General features: G+C 46.6%; 1 protein-coding gene across 1 annotated transcript in view; it reads left to right on the top strand.

The window, feature by feature from the left end:
- The first annotated feature begins 9 nt into the window (after positions 1 to 9).
- Positions 10 to 20,705, top strand: part of NHS (NHS actin remodeling regulator) — a 293,480-nt gene continuing 272,784 nt past the window's right edge. Inside the window, exon 1 of the mRNA XM_024740300.1 lies at positions 10 to 224. Within this exon, the coding sequence (XP_024596068.1) occupies positions 20 to 224 (205 nt within the window). The 5' untranslated portion in view covers positions 10 to 19. The remainder of the gene's footprint in view (positions 225 to 20,705) is intronic.

The following is a 20,705-nucleotide window of genomic DNA, read 5'->3' as shown; positions in this document are numbered from 1 at the left end:
GGCCGCGGCCGTGTTGCTCATGCTGGACCTGTGCGCGGTCAGCAACGCGGCGCTGGCCCGCGTCCTCCGGCAGCTCTCGGACGTGGCCCGGCACGCGTGCAGCCTCTTCCAGGAGCTCGAGAGCGACATCCAGCTCACTCACCGTCGCGTCTGGGCGCTGCAGGGCAAGCTCGGTGGCGTGCAGCGCGTGCTCGGCACGCTGGACCCCAAGCAGGAGGCAGTGCGTGAGTACCCGCGCCGTCCTCCCGCCCGCCCGGCGCTCCGCGTCGGCGCCGCACCCTCGCGCCCTCCGCGGTCGCCGCAATCCCGGCGCCGCGCCTGCTGCAGCTTTGCACCTTACGCTTGCCTCCCCTGAGACCCACCCCAGGCCTCCCGGAGTTCGGGGCAGGGACGCAGACGCGGAGGGGAGAAAGTTAAAGGGGCAGTCTCGGGACTCGAAGGCAGCCGTGGGCTGAGAGGGAGCATTTATGGGGACACAGGAGACAGAGGGGCCTGTCATTCACCTCTGGGGCTCGGTTTCTCGGTCCCTCCCCGGCGGGGCGGGAGGTTGGTGCAACTTCTGTGGTTTCCAGTAGCCCATCCCGGAGCCCTGTAGTCCCCCCACCCCCACCCCAGTGCGTGCTTGGGCCGCTCGAGGAGCAGTGAGTGTCCTCTCAGGGCTTCTGCAACGCCGTGGCGTTTTTGTCCCTCTTACTGTGACCTCACGGGCTGCACCAAGCCCCGAACTTGTGCCTTGCGTTTGTGTGCGACGTAGCGCGGCGCCATTCGCCTCCCGGAGTGAACTCCGAAGAGCTCTGCTCCAGCCTTCTGGCCTGGGAGGGGCGTGGATGGAGGAGTGTCCCCGGCCCTGGGGAGATCGATGAGACCCCTGGGCATCTCTTCTGCCCTGAACAGAACAGGGTTCCTACTAAATGGCTGTCTGTGCCATCTTCCCTCCGAGAATCTCGGAGGGGTTCCGCCCCCCTCCCTTTCCCCCAACGTGGAATGTCGCCCACATTCACCCGTGTGTACAAGACCCCTGGACACCTTTGCTGCCCGTTAACTTCACTCTTGCGACATCCCAGGGCTCCCAATAAATGTCATTCTGGCGCTCGGGAGAGTCCCCTGGCACACGGTTGGCTAAATCGGGAGGCGTTGGAGTCATTTAGGAACAACCGGACGGTGGGCGGGGGCCGTAAGCCAGCACGCCGGTCCTTTGGCGCCTAGTCCAGCGGCTGCGACGCTCGCAGCGAAGGTGATGTTGCCCGGGGAATTCACTGCTTTTCTGCAATAACAATAATAGTAAGCGTAATGAATAAATGATGTGCGCGATCGGTTTTCGCAGCTATGAAAGACCCGGAGTTGGGTTAATGACTGGTTGTTTAAAAGGGCATTTCTGGGGATGAGTTCTGGAAAGAATTAGGACTGCCGTAGGCCAAGTCGTATTTTACTTCTGGGACTTGAAATGAGCGCTTTAATCCTGCCTCCTTTTTACCTCAAACCACACAGCAGGGACCGGCCCTTCACTTTCAACAGCGCTGATATCTGGGGAGTGTGGTCGGGGTGAGTGGTGATTTCACTTCAAAAGAAGTGGAGGGAAGGTTTGCAGACTGTTGAGTGGTGCATACATTTCCCGTGTGTGTGTGTGTATGACCCACTGCACCTTAACTTAGATTTCTCACAAGTGAAACTCAGCGATGGAACAGAATGAGTCCTCTTCTCCCCTTTTTCTTCAGAGGCAGGAGTGGGTAGTTATGTACCCAGAATTTAATATAATCCTTTTCACTGTTTGGAGTACAAACTAATGGTGAATGGAGAAAAGAGGGGATTTTTGGTGTGTGCCTACGATTGATGAACATATACTCTATTTGTGCATATTTATACGTGAATAAATAAATGAAGATGGAGCTCATAGAATACAAGGGTTAGACTTAAAATCTATTATTTTTACGTTTTTCAAAAACGGTATCTCCATACTTCGTGCACAGACCTCTCCTCTTGTCCAGATACGTTTAGGATGGCATTGTTCCTGTTTGATGTCATAAAAGGCATTACCTTCGGGAGGAAAAGCACAGTATTATGTATCTTAATTTGGGCTTCCCAGTGTGCAGAGACGGAGGCAAGGATTTCTGTGCAAGGAGTTTATTTGAGAGGGGATCCCAGGAAGCACAGGGAGGGAGTGGGGAAGTGGGCAACTGGGGTTCAATCCAGCACACACCTCAGAAGTGTCCCACTGAGGAGTGAGGAAGCTGCAGTATTTCTCCAGCAACTTCCATCGCTCACTGATGGAGAGCACCTGGAGTATGAACTCCCTGGCTCCTGGGGCCTGCCCCCGGGGTGAGCTCAGCAGGCTCCCGGGCCAGGTAGAGAGATGCTAAAAGCCTATGGTGTGTACCGGAATGTCTGCAGGGGTTGCCTGGGGAGGGGAGAGGGGCTGTGTGTGGGTGGAGTACCAGTGGCATCTGCTACCTCATGCATCTCCCTTTAGCATTGCTCAAGGCCTCGGGGAGTTTCAAAGGGAGAGGGAGCCTGGAAGTGACCGAAGTTCTCTTTTCTCTCCCTTTGAATGTGTCTGGGTGCCTCCATACCCCCTGTATAGCCTTCCCACCCGGGTCACCATTCTCCATGCTGCTTCATCCTTGGACAGCTGCTTCCTGTTGCCCTGAGACAGGCTGGAGTGGTTTTTGCAGGGGTGACATGATCTGACACACGCTTTAGCAAAGTCGCTCCGGAGGCAAGTCCGGAGCTGGTAGACCAGTTAGACAGTGTGAGTGGTGACCGTGGCTGGGACTAGGGTGACAGTGAACAGTGCTTGGATTCTGAATTCATTTTGGAAATAGAATTGACGGGACTTACCAGTTGGTTTGGGTACAGGGTATAAGAGCAAATAATGATACTAATTGTGGATGACACCCAGTGTTGTTGTTGTTTTTGGCTTAAACAGCTCACAGAAGGTCCATTTCCAGAAATGGGTAAGGTTCGTGGAAGAGTGGATCTTTTATCTTTGGGGGCGGGGATGGAATCAGTGCTTTTCTGTTTGTGCCATGTTAACTTGAGCTGCTTATGTCTTAGACAATTAGACGTGTGAGTTCAGAACTCAAGAGAGAGGTCCAGGCTGGAGATGTAGATGTGAGATGTAAGGGTAGAGACGATACGCGAAGCCCTGGAGCTCGGGACCGTGTAGAGAGTAAAGGAAAGGGGACCAAGACTTAGCCTCGGGCAGTCCAACTTCGGAATTTTAGTACAGGAGAAGAAAGACTGAGGAAGAGCAGTGAGCAAGCTAGAAGGGAAATCAGGAGGGCATGGTATGATGGAAGCCAGGAGAAGGTGTCTCAGGAACGGAGGAGGAATCGTTTTGGTCAAATGCTTCTGAGAGGAAGATGAGCGCTGAGGCAAGGCCATTGAGCTTGGTACGTTGTCAGCAATGAGCGGCCCTGCTAAGTGCTGTTTAAGTGGAGAGGTGGAGAGGAAGGCCACATAAGAGAGGATGAAGAGAGAACAGGTATGGTATGGTCTTTTTTATTTTTACTTTTTACATCTTTATTAGGGTATAATTGCTTTACAGTGGTGTGTTAGTTTCTGCTTTATAACAAAGTGAGTCAGTTATACATATGTTCCCCTATCTCTTCCCTCTTGCGTCTCCCTCCCTCCCTCCCTCCCTCTCCCACCCCTCCAGGCGGTCACAAAGCACCGAGCTGATCTCCCCGTGCTATGCGGCTGCTTCCCACTAGCTATCTACCTTACATTTGGTAGTGTATATATGGCCATTGTAGCTACTCTGTGGGTAGCTAATAAAAATCTCATTGTGGTTTTAATTTGCATTTTGCTGATGGCTTGTGTGGTTGAACACCTTTTCATATATATTTTTGACCGCTTGAATATTCTCTTTTGTGAATTCCCTGTTCGAGGCCTTTACTCACTTTCCAGTAAGGTTCTTTGTATGTTTTTTTCTTGTAGGAGTTCTTTATATATTGTGTATGTGAGTTATTTGTGAGCTATAGATATTACAATTACCGTCTCTCTGTTGTGTGCCTTTTCACTCTCTTAGTGTTACCTCTTGGTGAGCAGAAGTTCTTATTTTTATGTAGTCCAACTTATGGATCCTTTTCTTTATGGTTAGTGGTCTTCGTGCTCTGTTCTGTTTGTTCTTAAATTCTTCACTGACCCCACGGTCGTGAGGATATTCTTTTATGTTCTAGAATTTTTTTTTTCTTTTGCCTTTGTCATTTAGATCCATGATTCACGTGGAATTGATATTTGCAAATAGTATGAGGTAGGGATCAAGATGCATTTTTTCCACGTGGATGCACAGTTAATCCATTGCCATGTCCTGAAAAGACCATCGTTTTCCCATCTCACTGCAGTAACACGTTTGTCATCTAGCGAGTAGATTTATTTTATTTTTAGTTAACATTTATTCAGTTCTGCTCCACGTCGGGCCCTATGCTAAGATTTTATATGAATCGTCTTATTTAATCTTCACAGTGACTCTATGAGAGTTATTTTCGTACTTTACTGAGGACTAGCAACTTGCTCTGGGGAGCAACAGCTAGAAAGTGCTGGAGCCTAGAGTTAGGGTCCAGGTCTGAGTGCGCAAACTGTATTCCCAGACATCAGTCTTTTCTCCCACGCGTTGCTGCACAAATCCAGGGGAATTACGGTATTAAAATCAAGGCCCTTCTCGTTACGCTTCCGTCCACTTGACATGTCCCTCCCTGCCTCCCCCACATTCCACCCCAGTCCAGTCACACTGAACTACTGGCTGTACCCCAACTTGCCAGGCTTTCTCATTCTTCGGGCCAATGTGTATACTACTCTTTTCTTCTGGAACATTTTACTGGCTCATTTCTGCTCTTTCTTTGATAATCAGTGGACACGTCATCTTCTCTGTGAAGTGGAATCTGATTCCTTGCCTGCCACCTCCCGCCTCCGAGTTTTCTAGAACCCTGTGCTAACCTTTATCTTAGCTTTTCTCCTTCTGGACAGCAGACTGTGTTGGCGCCCTGCTAGATTCCTTCAGCCCTCACCTCTCATTCTGATGGCTGCTAACTGCCAACTCCTGTGACTCTGCCTAGGGCTTTTTTTCTTTTCTGACTGATGGACCGCGCTGGGCCTCGCACACAGGGAAAGCCAGAAGTGCAAGCGAATCATTGCCTCTGAAGTAGTACTCGATCAATGATGGACGGGACGCTGGTGGACCAGTGGCCTCACTTCCTTGCGCCTTGGAGGAGAGAGCTCTGAGGCACGTTCTACACCATCTCTCAGAGTTCCCAGAGGACTGAGCCGCAGTTGCCCACAGTGGCGACTTATTTGAAAACACACTGTGTATTCACTGCCTTCTTTTCTCCGTCTCACTTCTGAGTTACCTATGGGTGCTTCCTGGGGTCGCCTCCCGCAAAAACTTCTTGCACCTGAACTTGCATTTGTACTCATCAGGTCTGGGAGAACCCATGTCAAAACAACCTGTTTAATCTTTGAACTGTGAGGACAAAGACCTAGGGCTGGGAGTGTGGTAGAGGTGACGCTTCTCATTCTTTTTCCCTAAACTCCTTCCCCAAGGGTTATTAGATTCGTCACATGGCCAAGCCCTCCAGTCGCTCTGTGCTGGGTCTGGAAATAACTTACTACCCTTTAGTGGGCTCACAGTCTAACCTCTCATTGGCGTAGGAGGAGATCGTCAGTGCTTCAGAGGTGAGAAGAGGCTGGAAAGGAGCTCAGGTCCACGATGACCAAGACACACCCCCTCAGTTCCTCAGCGTTTCCTCGGCCAGCCTTTGAGAGGACTGCTTATCGTCCTGTAGAATGGGCAAGTGATGACGGCCCCGAGAGATCCACGCTCCCTGTGTGAGATGCGCCATTTCAGCCAGAGCAGACCCAGGAACTGCTAAGCCCAGAAGTAGACTAGGAAGTTACACAGGGGGTGAATCGATCATTTGGGGTCGGTATGGCAGTGCTAATTGTGGGTTCAGCCTGATTTGGAAGGATCATCCTTTTCCTCCCCGTTCTGTTCATTCTACCACTCACAGAAACCCTTTGCAGTCTGCTTAATGTGTTTTTAGTGGGGGTTATTTTCGTAACTGTCGTTAGGTGTCTTTTCCTCCTGGCTCTACTCAGTGAGTTCTTTTGAGGCATTATGATATCCGAATAGCTCCATTGAAAGCTGCTTTTAAACGCATCACGGAGCTACTGAGAAAAACGCAATCTTTCAAGTGTTAATAATTCATGGGTGTCATTTCCTCATAACCAGTAACAGCAGCACATTTCTTTCTGGACTTTTCTTGTTGTACTGGATTGGGTATTTATTTATTTATTTATTTAGCCGTGCCGGGTCTTAGTTGCAGCATGCGGACTCTTAGTTGCGGCGTGCAGGATCTAGTTCCCTGACCAGGGATCAAACCTGGGCCCCCTGCATGGGGAGCGTGGAGTCTTAACCACTTGGGCCACCAGGGGAGTCCCTGGATTGGGCTTTTAAATCAAAACTACCAAACTACTTTACCTAGGAAATCCTTGAGGTTCTGTTGGGCTGACATTGCTAAGATGGTAACAATGAAGATTCCTTTCTTCCCGTTTGTGGAGGCGTTTTCCACACAATGCCATCGGGAAAGTGTAAATGCCGCATAAGTGCTCAGAAACATCTTCAGTCTCAGGGCTTCTGGTCTACGGTGGGCATCACCTTTAAGTTCCAGTCACATATGACATCTTTCCTGTTGTCCCACGTTAGCGCAAACGTCTGGAAGATCCATTGACTTCATATAATGCTTTGAATTTTTCTTTTGTGGCCGCATCCGTGCCTTGCGGGATCTTAGTTCTCTGACCAGGGATCAAACCCTGGCCCCCTGTAGTGGAAGCGCAGAGTCCTAACCACTGGACTGCCAGGTAATTCCCAACGCTTTGAAATTTTAGAACAAAGGCAGTTTTAAATGCAGTTGGGATTTTGTTTTGATAGTTCAGTTGAATTTCTTTTTACTCTAGTAAAAATCGTGAACCAAAAAAGATTTTGTGGGACCCTCGGTTAAAAACAATCATGGGAAGAGTGTCTCAAGACCAAAATATCAATCACAAAAATTCCTGCAAGTTCTTTTTGCATCAGGAATTCCTCATGAATCACATCTTGATAGTTAAGCGAAAACAAAAGATAATGAGGTGAGAATGGTTTCTGAATGTAAGGCTCTCATTCTAAGGTCTAAATTTGTTGAAATAAGGTTTTGGAGAGCACTCTTAACCAGACTGTAAGCCCACAAAGGGCAGAGACCCTGTCTAGCTCATCTCTGTAAATGACTAAGACAGGCAGGGTCAATTTTTGTTTCTGACGCTAATGTCTGTCCCTCAATCTATTAATGAACATGAGAAGGTTTGAGTGTACTGAAATAGGAATCTGAGGACCTGGGCATCCGTGTGCTGAAAAATTCCTTAATTATGAAACACCCAAGTCCTTCAAAGTGAAATTAACCAAGAACAAAATGAGGTTAACAAGTGTTGGACAGTCTTGGGATCTTAGAGTTGGGAAAGACCCTAGTGTCCCTCAAATCCAGCCTCCCACTCAGGGTGAGACTCTTTTTTAAAGATGTCCCAAGTGGAAGCCCATCTAGTTTCTGTGCCCTCTGAGACTCCTAGGCGTGGCCACCCACACCCCAACTTTATTGCTGTATAGCTCCCATTCTCAAATAATCCTTATGTACACTGAGACTAAATCTGTCTTTTGGCAATGCCTGCCTTTCAGTCCTAATCTGCTGTCTGGAGCCATATGGAATCTGCTTATAATCTCTTTTCCAGGACCTCTTTAAGTGTCTAGAGGTGACTGCTATTGTCCCTTCTAAGCTTTCTTCATCCCAGGTGAAACAACTTCACTTCCTTCAACCAGGAATCTTAATGCCACATTTCCTATCCCCTTCCAGTCTGGTCGCCCCCTGCCACAGGAATGGACCCATTCCTTTCTCCATCTTCACGCCCCTCCTAGGACTAAGGGGGCCCTTGTTGCCTTAACCTTTTGCACGACACCACTGGTGCGTGATTGCTCTTATAGCCCAACAAACCCCTTTCCTTTATGGTGGCAGTTCCTTTACATGAGGCTTCCTCTGTTCCATTTGTGTAGTTGGTATTTTGAACTTAAATTTCACAGGACTCCCCCATTGTCTCTGTTAAATTGAATCTTGCTTGCTTTGCTCTTTCATTTCCAGTCAGTGGCGATGGTTTACAATCTTGATTCGGTGTGTCAGCTACTGCCCACAGCGTTTTGCTCTTTGCAGACATCCTCAACATGACGCTACCCCATCACCCACGTCCTTGATAAAATTATTGTTCCGATGTACTCAAGGCCGGAGCACACTGGCAGGGGTGCTAACAGCATCCCTCCAGGCTGACGTCTATTAATCACTGTCCCTTGGGTACCACTGTTGCAGCAGCCCCGAACGCTCCCCCTACCTTCCCACTCAAACCACATTTCTCCACCTTGCCCACAAGATCTATCATCATGAGTGATTGTCAGATGGTTTGCTGAAATCAAGATACCATATGTCTGGAGCATTTCTTTGATCTCCCAGTCTAATAACCCTACTCAAAAGGGAAATGAGGTTAGTCTGGCTCACACTGGACTCACAGCCATCAGAGGGGCTATTTAAATTTCCTTGTGTATAACGGATAAAGAGTTTATTTGGGGGAACCTGCTTTGGTGTTCGCCATCGAAGGACTGTAAAGCTGGATGGCAAGGGAACTCTCTGGGTCCTAGAGTCCATTCCTCTGGCTCCAAAGTGCCTGGTTTGTCCAAGGCAGAGAATCCAAGTGCCTGTCCCTGCCTTTCTTTGAGGATACGTGGTGAGAACTTTATGTCCTTGTGCTCTGTTCCTTCAAGAAAGGTTTGGAATTCACAACCTTCGGAGTTTGCTTGGGCTCAGTTTGAGCAAGGTTGTCAGGTATCTGGTTTACCTAGTTATCGAGAGGAAGCTAGTGCGTGGTTAAGAGTACGGATGCTGAAGTTAGACCACGCGCTTCAAATCCTGGGTCCCTGGTCTTCATCTATTATGGGGTGGAGATAAAAACAGTACCTGCTACATTAGTTTGTTGACAGGGCCAAAGGAGTCAGGTTGAGCGCTCAGGCACTTAGAGCTGCGCCTGGTACATGGTGAGCCCCTGGTAATTATTGGCTGTTATTTTATTGGTACTATAATTGGATCATGCAGAGTGGGAGGCCTGTGTTAATTTTTTCCAAGCAGGTGTAAACCTGTACCTGAATCTGTGAAATGCTGGGTCAGGGGGAAGGAGACAGCTGACCAAGCAGTTCTCTGTCCTCCCCTGCGTCGGCAGGCGGACTCTCAACCACTGCGCCACCAGGGAAGCCCTCCGTGGCCTCTTTTTGTTATGCAGAGAGATATCAAAATAAAATGACCAATGATCTTAGCATCCAGGGTCATTCATTTATTGTATTCCAGGCACTCTTCTAGGCCCTTGAGTTTCACCAGTGAACAAAAAGTTCCAAACAGTTTACAGAGGAGAGAGAGAAACCATAAACAACAAACCTAGTGTTACTTGTAAGGAGTACAAAGCACGTTAGCAGGTGTTAAGTGTTATGGGCGAAAAGCAACTAGCGCAGGATGAGGGCGGTCCAGAGGACTGGAGTGAGGTTGCCGTTTTCAGTGGGGCGGTCAGGTGGGCCTCATTGAGGAAACGGCATTTGAGTGAAGATTGGGAAAAGGTGAGGGAGTTAATGAGGTAGTGCGCTGGAGGACGTGTTTCGGCAGAGGAAACCGGAGATCCTGCCAAGGCCCTGAGCTGAGAGCGTGCCTGGTGTGGTGGAGCGCTGGTAAGGAGGCCAGTGTGGTGGCTTTGGGGCATGCAGGGAGGAGAGTGGGAGGAGAGGAGGCGGGGGAGGGGGGCTGGACGACGGCCCGGCGGGGTAGAGTGTAGTAGGCCATCGTGAGTGAGGACTCTGCCCTTTGCTCTGAGTGAAGTGGGGACTCACTGGACGGTTTCAAGCCTAGCAGTAACATGATTGACTTCTTAGAGGTTAAAAGGATCACTTTGGCTACTCGGTCAAGGTGAGACTGTGGGAGAGGCAGGCGTAGAAGCAGACAGACCCAGTCCGAGGCTGTCCTGGTGAGAGGCAGTGGTAGTTTGGTGGAAGTAATGAGAAGCGGCTGGATCCAGCTTAGAGCTGTTGGCATCTTTTGTTTCATGTTCAGGGCTGGGCACCTCGGCCCACACAGAAGGGCATAAAATTGAAAAGGAAAGGACCTCCCCACCCCTTACTCTGCCGGACTTGCTCCAAGGGAAGCCATGTTATAACGTTTCACGCTCCTGCTAGGAGGAGCGAAAGCAAATTCTCACAGGTGTCTAATGCGTTTTGCAAAGCCAGTTCTTTATTTTTACTTTTTTTTTTACATCTTTACTGGAGTATAATTGCTTTACAATGGTGTGCTAGTTTCTGCTTTATAACAAAGTGAATCAGTTATACATATACATATGTTCCCATATCTCTTCCCTGCAAAGCCACTTCTAAACGTCGAGGCAGGCACTTCTCTGAGAGCCTTGTTGATTAATCTTATTTTGCTGTCTCAGGGCAATCGAAAAGGTGTCCTAACAATAGTCCTTTTACAACAGAAACTAACACAACATTGTAAAGCAATTATACTCCAATAAAGATGTTTTTAAAAAGTCCATGTATAATTTGCAGTGAAATGTACAGCTCTCAAGTGTGTAGTTTTGTGAGTTTTAACAACCGTATTCACCTGTGTAACCGACCCTCCTATTAAGATGGCGACTCTTCCGTCTCTTCAGAGAGAGAGTACTCTTTTGAGTACTGTTAGAAAACAGTTTTTGAACTCTGGTGCCCTCACACCAGCCCCTGTCAGGCGTGTTGTATGAATGTGGGCGTGGAAGATAAGAATTCCACAGAAACTTCGGGACCATCCAGTAGGATCAGGCTAAGAACTAGCGATTCCATGTTTGAGATTTGCAAGGGAGCAAACTTCCAGTTATAACATAAAAGTCCTGGGGATGTAATGCACAGCATGGTGAGTATAGTCAATAATAACGTACATTTGAAAGTTGCTAAGAGGGTAGATCTTCAAAGTTCTCATCACAAGAAAAAAAAATTGTCACTGTAAGATAGTGGATGTTAAGTAGGCTTCTTGTAGCAGTCATTGCACACCTGAAACTAATACAATGTATGGCAGTTGTATCCCAATTAAAAAAAGACAAAGAAAAAAAACAGATTTCTAACACAAACTGGGACAGTGGAGTTTCCTCACTTTGGTCTGATGGCGCTGACTGTTTATAACATCTTGGTGCCGAGCTCTAGGGAGAGCACCGCTTGACACAAGGATAAGAATCTGGCCTCAGAGGCCCCAGGGGTAACTTAGAAGTAGGAGTTTTTCTAAGATAAAGCTAAAATAACATTTAAAAAGAGGTGGGAAGAGAAAGAACTTATTACTCTTAAGCAAACTTGTAAGTAGCAGGGAATGCTGATTTGTAACTGTTTTCAGCTGATGCTTGAAGCCTGGCTGGAGGATGAAGAAAGTTGTTTAAAATGTGATTTCTAATTATTATATCTAAGTGCATTTAGATTTGTGGAATAAGAAGCCCTACTCTGGAGTTCAGCTACTCTTGATTTTTACTACTAGACAACTGAGGGAGGAAAGAAGTAGGAGCTATGAGGAAGGATGACAGCCAGTGAGACAGTGTTCATTAGATTATAATATCAATATTTATGTTTCTCTCCAAAGTGCATCTGGACTCTGTTCCTCGAGCCTGGGTTTATATGTATATATTTTAACATCTTTATTGGAGTATAATTGCTTTACAGTGGTGTGTTAGTTTCTGCTTTGTAACAAAGTGAATCAGCTATACCTATACATATGTCCCCATATCCCCTCCCTCTTGCGTCTCCCTCCCTCCCACCCTCCCTATCCCACCCCTCTAGGTGGACACAAAGCACCGAGCTGATCTCCCTGTGCTATGCGGCTGCTTCCCACTATGGATTTATATTTTAATAATACGAGTAAAGCTGTATTTTCCATGTGAATTTCGCATCAAAGTTCTGCTGCCTCAGCCAGCCCCCTCCTCGCCCCTGAAGTGCTCCCATTTACAAGATGGTACATGTTTATTGAGACTTTGATTCTAGGGATGAACTTTGGGGGCGGGGAGAGTGCAGCATGAATAAATACCACAGAAATCCTTTTCCATGTGAGAGTCATGGGGCTTTCTGCTTCATAAATAGGAGAGAAGGATGCTTCAAAGTTTGGGGCAGTGTTGGGGGAAAGTGGGCAAACCAAGAAGAGACACCGGGAAGGCTGTCGTGGAAGGTTTTCGGAGAGTTTCACTTGGGTTAAATGCCTTCAGTGTGAGAGAAGAGATTTTGGAGCCTTGCTCAGGTATCAGATGTCACTAGAGCTCATCTGGCAAAGTTTGAGCTTTCGCTAATTAAAACTAATCCAGTTGCACGAAGGAAAATATATTGCATAAGGTTGCTGCTTGTGTGGCTTTATTTTAACCCTTTCCCCGTAGCCTAGGACCGGCGAATCTCAGGCTGGTGTTAGGGTGGGAGGTGATAGTGAGAAATGAGATTCACTTACACACTCATTTGAGTAAAGACAGTGAGAGGTGTAGCCTATTAAGAGTATTGGCTGGTCAAGGTCAATTTGGAAGCCCTTTTGGGTTTTCTTGATTGATTTGCCGATTCACAGTTTTTAACAGCTGTTGAGTGAGAAGGAAAATTTAAAACAAAACAAAACAAAACCCAAACCAAAGAGACAACCCTCCTTTACTTCTCAGGTTGGACTTTCTTTCCAAGTTGCTCTGTATACTTTTCTGTGGCCTGTTCACCTTGGTTGGATCAAGCCCCCTTTAGGAAGCTTGGGTTCAAGGTTTGTACCCTGAGGGTCTGGGATTTTTTGTCAATGATCACAGGCTGTGTTCCTAATCGCAGTTGCCTTTCTAGTGAAAGGCCTTTGATTCTCTCAGTTCTGATACTTGCCAGCTATGCAACCTTGGACAAATTTGTAGCCTTTTTGTCTTAGTTTCCTTATCTGTGAAATGGGGATAGTGTTAGGACTCACCACAGAGGATGGTTGTGAAGACTGAGCGAATCAATCCATAGACGGGTCCAGCCGTGTGTGACTATTTTTGTTGTTGTTTTATCATTATTATTATCAGGGGGCTTGGGTAAAGGAAACAGATGTGAAAATGGATAATACCCAGCCCCTGTCGCTCCTCAACCAGCATAAATATTCTGGCTGGCTGGATGCAGGGTGCAAATGAGAGCAGAAGAATCTCAGCCCGCTTTCTGGCTTGGCTAGCCTAACTCATGTCATGGGATACTGCAAGGACAATTTAGCGTCGGCTGCCATTACACCTTCATTGTTTTGGGGGACGTGGACTTGTGCCGATGGCGGGGGAGGCCCGGCTGAGGACGTGTACCATTGTGGAAGTGGTGCTGAGTGCAGACACCCGTGCCCTCACTTTCTGGGACTGTCTGTATCATGTCCGGTAATGACTTGCTTTGCCCTTTCCCCCCCGGGCAACACAGACTACATTTCCCAGCCTCCCTTGCATTTAGGTGGGACCATGTAACTGAGTTCTGTCCAATGGAATGTGAGAGGAATAGTTGCTCTCCTCTGGGATGGGCGTATAAAAGCTCCTACCTGATCCTCCGCAGTTTATTTCCTCCCCGCTGTGCTGGTTGCATGCAGAGGACCCAGCAGAGGACTCCAAGGCCCTGAAGGATGGTAGAGCCACCAGACAGAAGGAGCCTGAGTCCCAGGATCACCACATAAAAGGCTGTCTGCCGCCACCTGATTGGCTTTCACATAAGGGAGAAGTAAACTTTCCTTGTGAGGTTTAGAGGATACTTGTTACAGCAGTTAGCTGACCCTGACTAATGTAGAGATACAGCACAGGGAGAAAAAACGACTGGTTTTCCTGAAAATGAACAGGTGACCAAAGTACTCCAGAGTACTTTCACGGAATAAAAGGGGCTCTAAATATAGAGTCTTTTTCCCTGAGACACATAAAGAGTTTCTGTGTGTGCCCAGAGCAGTGTAACAGCTTTCCTCAAGTAAGCAAATGGAAATGAAGACTTGTTAACAGAGTTCTGGTTTCTAGAGAAATGTTGCTACCTGTAACCAACAGAATGCATTCCTATTCATTCTCTTTCTCTCCCACCATATAAAAACGACATACGCATATTTAATTATAACACAAAGCAATGTGCACAAGTTATAAATGTACAGCTCAATGAATCTTTACGCATTGAACGTACCTCTTTAACCAGCACCTGGAATAAGAAACAGCATTCACAGCCCTCTGGAAATCCTGCCAGTTCCTTTCCAAGCATGCCCCCCGCTCCCCACCTAGTTGGCCATTATCCTGACTTCTAACAGTCTGTTTTGGTCTGTTGTGTCGTCATCCAGTATGTGCTTTTTTATATGTGGATTTTTTTTGTCTGCTCAAAATTATATCTGTGTGACCCATCTATGTTGTATGTAAGTGTCGTTCGTTTATTTTCGTTGTTGTATAGTATTCCTTTGTATGACTGTACCGTGATTTATTTGTCCATTCTGTTGTTGATGGGCATTTGGATAGTTTCCTGTTTGGGTTATTCTGAATAATGCTGCGATGAACATGCTAGTTCCTATCTTCTGGTGAACGTACCTACGCTTTTCTTTTGAGTGAAAACTCCCTGCCTTGTAGTTTTACAAAACTCTCTTCCTCAGTAAGGTGTTTCAAGGCTCTGACAGCGACTGTTCTTATTCCTTGCCGTCTCTTGGCTTCTAGGCTAAGCAAAAGTTTCGTTCTGCTTTTCTGGAATGGAAAGATGATGACTGATCTGTAATGGCAAAGTTTGGGCGTCTAAAATGAAGGCAATGTGATTTACTTCAAAGGACCTTGTTTCCGCCTCTTTTTATATTAAAGCATAGCCATGGAGCCTTTTGATTCTCAGACGAGGGCTGTTCACAGAGCTGTGTTTCAGATCGCTTGGAAACTCCTTGTAATCGGAGTTTGCCATTGGAATCTTTACTGGCGCCGCTTCAGCTCTTCCTCTGTGAGAAGGAGAATCCTTTTGGATTTTCAGATCGCTTCCTTCCCTTGGGGAGGGAATGGAGGACAAATCGAGTGATGAGTCCTCTAATCCCTTGGAGGGATTAGCTTTAGAGCTGTCGGGAGTTGCCTCCTCTATTTGCCCCTACTGTCAAGATTTTATGCAAAATCTAGGCAAAGCAGAACATTTCCTCAGGAGGGCAAGAGGCAACAAAGAGTGGAAAGCCTTTCTGTCCCCCTGAGAGGGTTTCTTCTCGTGGCTCTGCTTTCAGGGCCTTGGATATCTGATCCACAAAGTAGCAACCCGGACTAGACGGAACTTTGTGGATTCTGGGGGTTGAAAAGGCGTCAAGCAGGTTCTAAAAAGCCACCCACCGGACTTTCCTTCAAACCTCTGACACAGGCTCAGCTTCCCAGACGCCACTGCTGAGGCTAGAAGTCCTGGACTCAGTGAGTAGTGTAACCCCCGTAACCCCACCCCAGCCCCCCAGGCTTCCTCACTCTTTGGTTTGAAATGACCAAGACTGGAGAATTGAGGCCCGACTGTTTGAGTCTGAGCCTTTTCCTTCAAGCCTCCTGGAAATATCCGAAACATCTTGGGGGCTCCAGCAGCCGTACGGCCGCCTGGTGTTTCGATGGAACGTTTGGTTCCTTTGGGTGTGAAAGTGTGTGAAGCCTTTACAGTTTAGTCTGACAAATGGCTGTGAAAAGGCCCCGGGGAACCCTGCTGCCGAGTGACACACAGCTGAGCCTTTGAAAGGGGGGGCGGTTTATGATAAATTTGAACATGGTTTTCAGCTTCACTGTACTTTGCTATATTCCTTCTCCCAGCTAGAGGATAAGTGAGCTGATTCTTTCCATGGGGGAACTGCTTTGGACCGTTAACCCAGATTTTCTTCAAATGCAGAGAAGACTGTAACTGACTTTTGGCTTTTAAAAGCTGGAGGCCTGATGAGACGGCTCTGTGAGGTCACAAGTTGCAGCTGGGGTCAGGGTATGCTCTTCTCTACAAACCAGGTGTGAAATGCGAAAGAGATTTATGCAGAATAAGGGGCCTTTAAAAACCCAGATTTACTCTGAGGACCTGGGTAGCTCTTGCTTAAATCCACTGCTTGGCTCGAGTTGCCCTTCTCTTCTGGGGGGGCCCCAGCCGAAACCAGGGCCTACAATTACTTCTTCACCCCTGACATTTTTTTTGTGTGGCCAGCCCTGCCCCTAGTTTTTAGAAAATGGCTGAAGTTTTGCATGAGCTGACTGTCATCAAGGAGATTCTTCTGGACCTGTTGAGGCGGACAGCAGGCAAATTCGCGGGCACACTCACGTTTCCTTTACATTTGTTGTGTGACTGCTTTCTGCTAGTACATGTTATTCATGTTATTTCACAAGCCCCTCAGAATGCTGTGATGGAAATGTGATTTTTTTTTGTAGATGAGGAAACGGAGGCTCTCCTGGTGGCTCTAAGAGCACACTGCTTAAAAGGGCCTCAGCCAGGATCCAGACATGGCTCTCTGTCTTCAGCTTTGGTCCTCTGTTTACCCTGCCCAGCTCCTTATCGCCACTGAGATAGCCTTCCGCCTCCAGTTTATGATGGGGAAGCAGAGGCATAAAAAAAAAAAAAAAAGACATACGGACGATGTCCAGGTGGGATCTTGGATGCTCAGAAGGGCTGGGATTGGGACGTCTGGACAGAAAGGTTCACGAATCAAGGAGTACCAGCCATGCATCTGATGGCAGGCATATGGCTTTGTTGGATGTTAGCACGTGTGATGGGGCCGGGCAGTGGCTACGTGTCTGGCTGTAACTGGTTGTTTGATGGTAACTTAGTAGATTGGGTAAAATAAGGCATTGGCTGTAGCAGGAGTCATCTTCTATATCAAGGCCTTTACTACCTGGACCCAAAAGATTGCCCTCCTGGATACACGGGATTCTTTCCTAGCTCGGTGGTTGCCTATTTGTATTCTGTAGTGTTGCTTGAAGGTGGGTGTAAATTAACTGTGAGTGACCTCAATTCAGATAACTAATCAAGCCAAAATAAAATAAGTTGCCATTTTTCTCATTTATTCAAGTAGGCCAAAATGAAATACTGATAATGGTCAGGTTTGGGGTGGGAATGAGGATGGGGTGGGTATAAGGGTACTTTCAGACGCTGCTGATGGAAGTGTGAATTGGTATCATTTCCAGACACTGCTGACAGAAGTGTGGAATTGGTGTAAATTTTCTAGTAAGCAGTGGGCCTTTATGAAATTAATATACAAAAACACCGTATGCGAGAGACGTCACTGAGAAAATAAGTATCTAAGTAAAAGAATGTATAGATGCCTCAGTGTTGCTTATAATTAAGAATTATTGGAAATACATTAAATGATTAGCAATAGAAAATTGATCAAACAAACAACATTACTATACATTAGTACAGCAAACAACATTGCTACATGCTGGAATGGTGAAATAGTCTACTGCCATCAAAATGATACAAATAGATATTGATTAACTCAAAATTGTGTTTATGTTATATTCCAAAGTTAAAAACTCTTACTACTAATTAGTATGCAGATTATTGCATGTTCATTAAGAAGATGTAAGAATATAGGGAAAAAACGTCTGGAAGGATATATACCAAATCAGTACTTTTTTTTTTTCTCACTGTTGTGGCCTCTCCCATTGCGGGGCAGAGGCTCCGGACATGCAGGCTCAGCGGCCATGGCTCACGGGCCCAGCTGCTCCGTGGCATGTGGGATCTTCCCGGACCGGGACACGAACCCATGTCCCCTGCATTGGCAGGCGGACTCTCAACCGCTGCGCCACCAGGGAAGCCCCCAAATCAGTACTTTTAAAACGTATTTTGATCATGATCCACAGTGAGAAATATGTTTTACATTTGTGATCCAGTAGATGCCTGTAGCTGAGACAATAGTTTTAGCAACAATACTACTTTTCTCTATGTAATGCGTTCTGATATATTTATTTTTTTCTTTCTTTACTATATTATTCTATCTTTCCCTCCTGTATTTTACTTTATTCCAATTCTATTCCTCTTCTCCTTTTCTCTGTTTCATTTCTTAAGATGCTGGTCATGACCCACTAAGTTGATTTCATGATTTCCTAATGGGCCACAAGCCATAGTTTGAAAAACACTGCTCTGGAATGTTAACAGTGGTGATCTCTGGCAGGTGGGATTATACTAGATAACTTTTTTTTTCTTTTTGAGAAGGGAGGTCCTTTTTGCTTTTCCATGTTACTTATGTAATACAAAGGCTAATGAAAATTTTAAATTGACGATTCCATTGAAAAACAAATTGATACCCTGCAACTTTTAAGGAATGTATTGATTGTATAAAATAAGATGCCTACTCTACACCATAATTATTGGGCATGCAGAGTATTCTGGGGACCTTAAAGAACTTTACGGCAGGACAAATATATCCACTGAGGCACGGAGTTTAAATAATAGAATAACAAGACAGTGAAACGTGGCCTTATCTCTTCAAACTCAAAAGGTCACCAGGCATCCCTGCTTACTGTTTTACCCCAGTGATGTTGCATCAGTTCTCTGGGATTTATTTCTATTTCTGTTCCAGATTGCACTTTGTTATGCTCATTCCCCACCTTAAAAGAAATAGGTATTAAATTCATCAGACTGCTTTCTGGCCAGATTATCTTGGCTTACAGCACTGTCAAACTTAGCATCCTTTAAAGCTAAAGATGATTTTAAATAGTCATTAAGAACTTAGAGCAGGAAGCAGAAGCTTTAAAGGAGGACAGGAAGAATCCCTGGCCTGAGTCAATGCACTTCCCTGTGGGCTTCCTGCTCTCGACACACAGCTGGAAATCTGTAGACCCACCTGCATCATGGCCACTCAACCAAAGTGGGTAGCATACGAAGTGAGCTTTCGCTGGGAAAACAGTGGACAAGTGGGGCAGAGATTTCTGCAGAAGGTTCTGTTTATGTAGGGCACAAGTAAGTCTTTGGGCATGTGTGCGAACTGCCAAGTCGGGGAGGGTGATCCATACGGTTGGGGCTGGGGAGAGGCTGGCTGACATTTGCAGAGTTGGGGGCCTGAGAGATGCTTCCTGACCTTGAAAGGAATTGATAGGAAATCTGAGAAAATAACTGGGGTTGCTTTCCAAGAGGTACTAATTTAGTTACCGTTGTTTCAGACTGTGCCAAGAGCAGTCTGACAATGCTAAAAAGGTTATTGGGAAAAAAAAAAAAAAAAGGTTATTGGGAGCCTGGACTTCCACTGAGGGAGAAGGCTAACATTCATTCTGTCTCTGAAAGATTGTGAATAACGTGTCAAAGTTATTCATGTACTCATTTATTATCCGATGAATTATCGAATCATGTAGTCATTTGTCTATTCATTCATTCTTCCATCCATCCATCCATCCATATATCCACCCACCTACTGATCCATTTATCTAAGCATCCAGTTACATGGCCAGATGCTTTGTACTGTGGGGCAAGCAGCAAGCATGGGGGTAGGGAAGGAACTCCAAAAGGGGGAAGAGCAGTCTGTGTAGTTGAGTTGCTCACAGTCTGGCAGAGCAGACAGACAAGTAAACAACTAATTCCCACATAGTGTGGGCAATGCTACCAGAGGGGCCAGCCTGGCTTGATTCATGCAAAATTAAGTCTCCTCTTCTGGCCTGGACTCACGGAATGTTAGCCCGAGAGAAGCCTTAGGAAAACTGAATGGCACAATGCTTTCCAGACTTTATCCACAGAGTTCTGGGGTGCCACTTCCGGGAGTGGAGGTGGGAGAAAGAGGGGGGAGTTAGAGGGAAGCTGAAAAGATGGGGTTTAGCTTCTTTGAGAACCAGGGCAGGTCCTTTTTTTATCTGTTTCATATATTGAGGTTCCTTGGAGAGTATCATTTGAGGAAGGGCCTTGTCTGCTTAACGATGTTTGCAAAACACTGGGCCAGTCCACCATCTTTCCTTGTGTCTCTGGTTTAGAAACTGAGGCCCAAAAGGGTGGAGTGACTAATCCAAGGTTAAAGAATTGGTTAGTTAACAATCCAGGAATAGACCTGGGCTTCTAATTTATGTGGGCGTAAATACATTACTTCAGTTAGCTTCTGCTTTGTAACAGATAACCCCCGAACTTAGTAGCTTAAAACAACCACTCCTTAGGCCATAATTCTGTGAGTTGGCAATTTGGGCTAGACTCAGCTGGGATCGTTCTTCTGGTCTCAGCTGAGCTCACTCATGTCTGTGATGAGCTGCTGATCCACTGGCAAGTCACGGTCGAACAGGCCAGTCTAAGATGGCCTTCCGTCCAAGGGATGGCTGGGAATTGGCTGGGGTAAGCAGGTAACTGAGTCCGGAATCTCTCATGATCAGGATTCCAGCAGGGAAATATCCATAACCTCTTGAGGCCTAGGCTTAGGGCTGGTCAAAGCAAACCACAGGACCAACTCAGACTCAGGAGGTGGAGAAAGAGGCTCTACTTCTTCACTGGAGAATTGTAAGAGTTGTGGTTACAGGAAGGAAAGAATCATTGCCCTTTTTGCTATCTACCACAAGAATACTGAGTTATTACCGTGTCTTCTCTTCTTAATTTGGGCATTGGAAAAATGTGTGTTTGAAAATACTATCTAGGGCTTCCCTGGTGGCGCAGTCGTTGAGAGTCCGCCTGCCGATGCAGGGGACGCGGGTTCGCGCCCTGGTCTGGGAAGATCCCACATGCCGCTCAG

The sequence above is a fragment of the Neophocaena asiaeorientalis genome, unplaced genomic scaffold (genome assembly GCF_003031525.2).
Source record: "Neophocaena asiaeorientalis asiaeorientalis breed wild unplaced genomic scaffold, Neophocaena_asiaeorientalis_V1.1 scaffold657, whole genome shotgun sequence".
Taxonomy (NCBI): Eukaryota; Metazoa; Chordata; class Mammalia; order Artiodactyla; family Phocoenidae; genus Neophocaena; species Neophocaena asiaeorientalis.
This window is presented reverse-complemented; position numbering and strand designations above follow the sequence as displayed.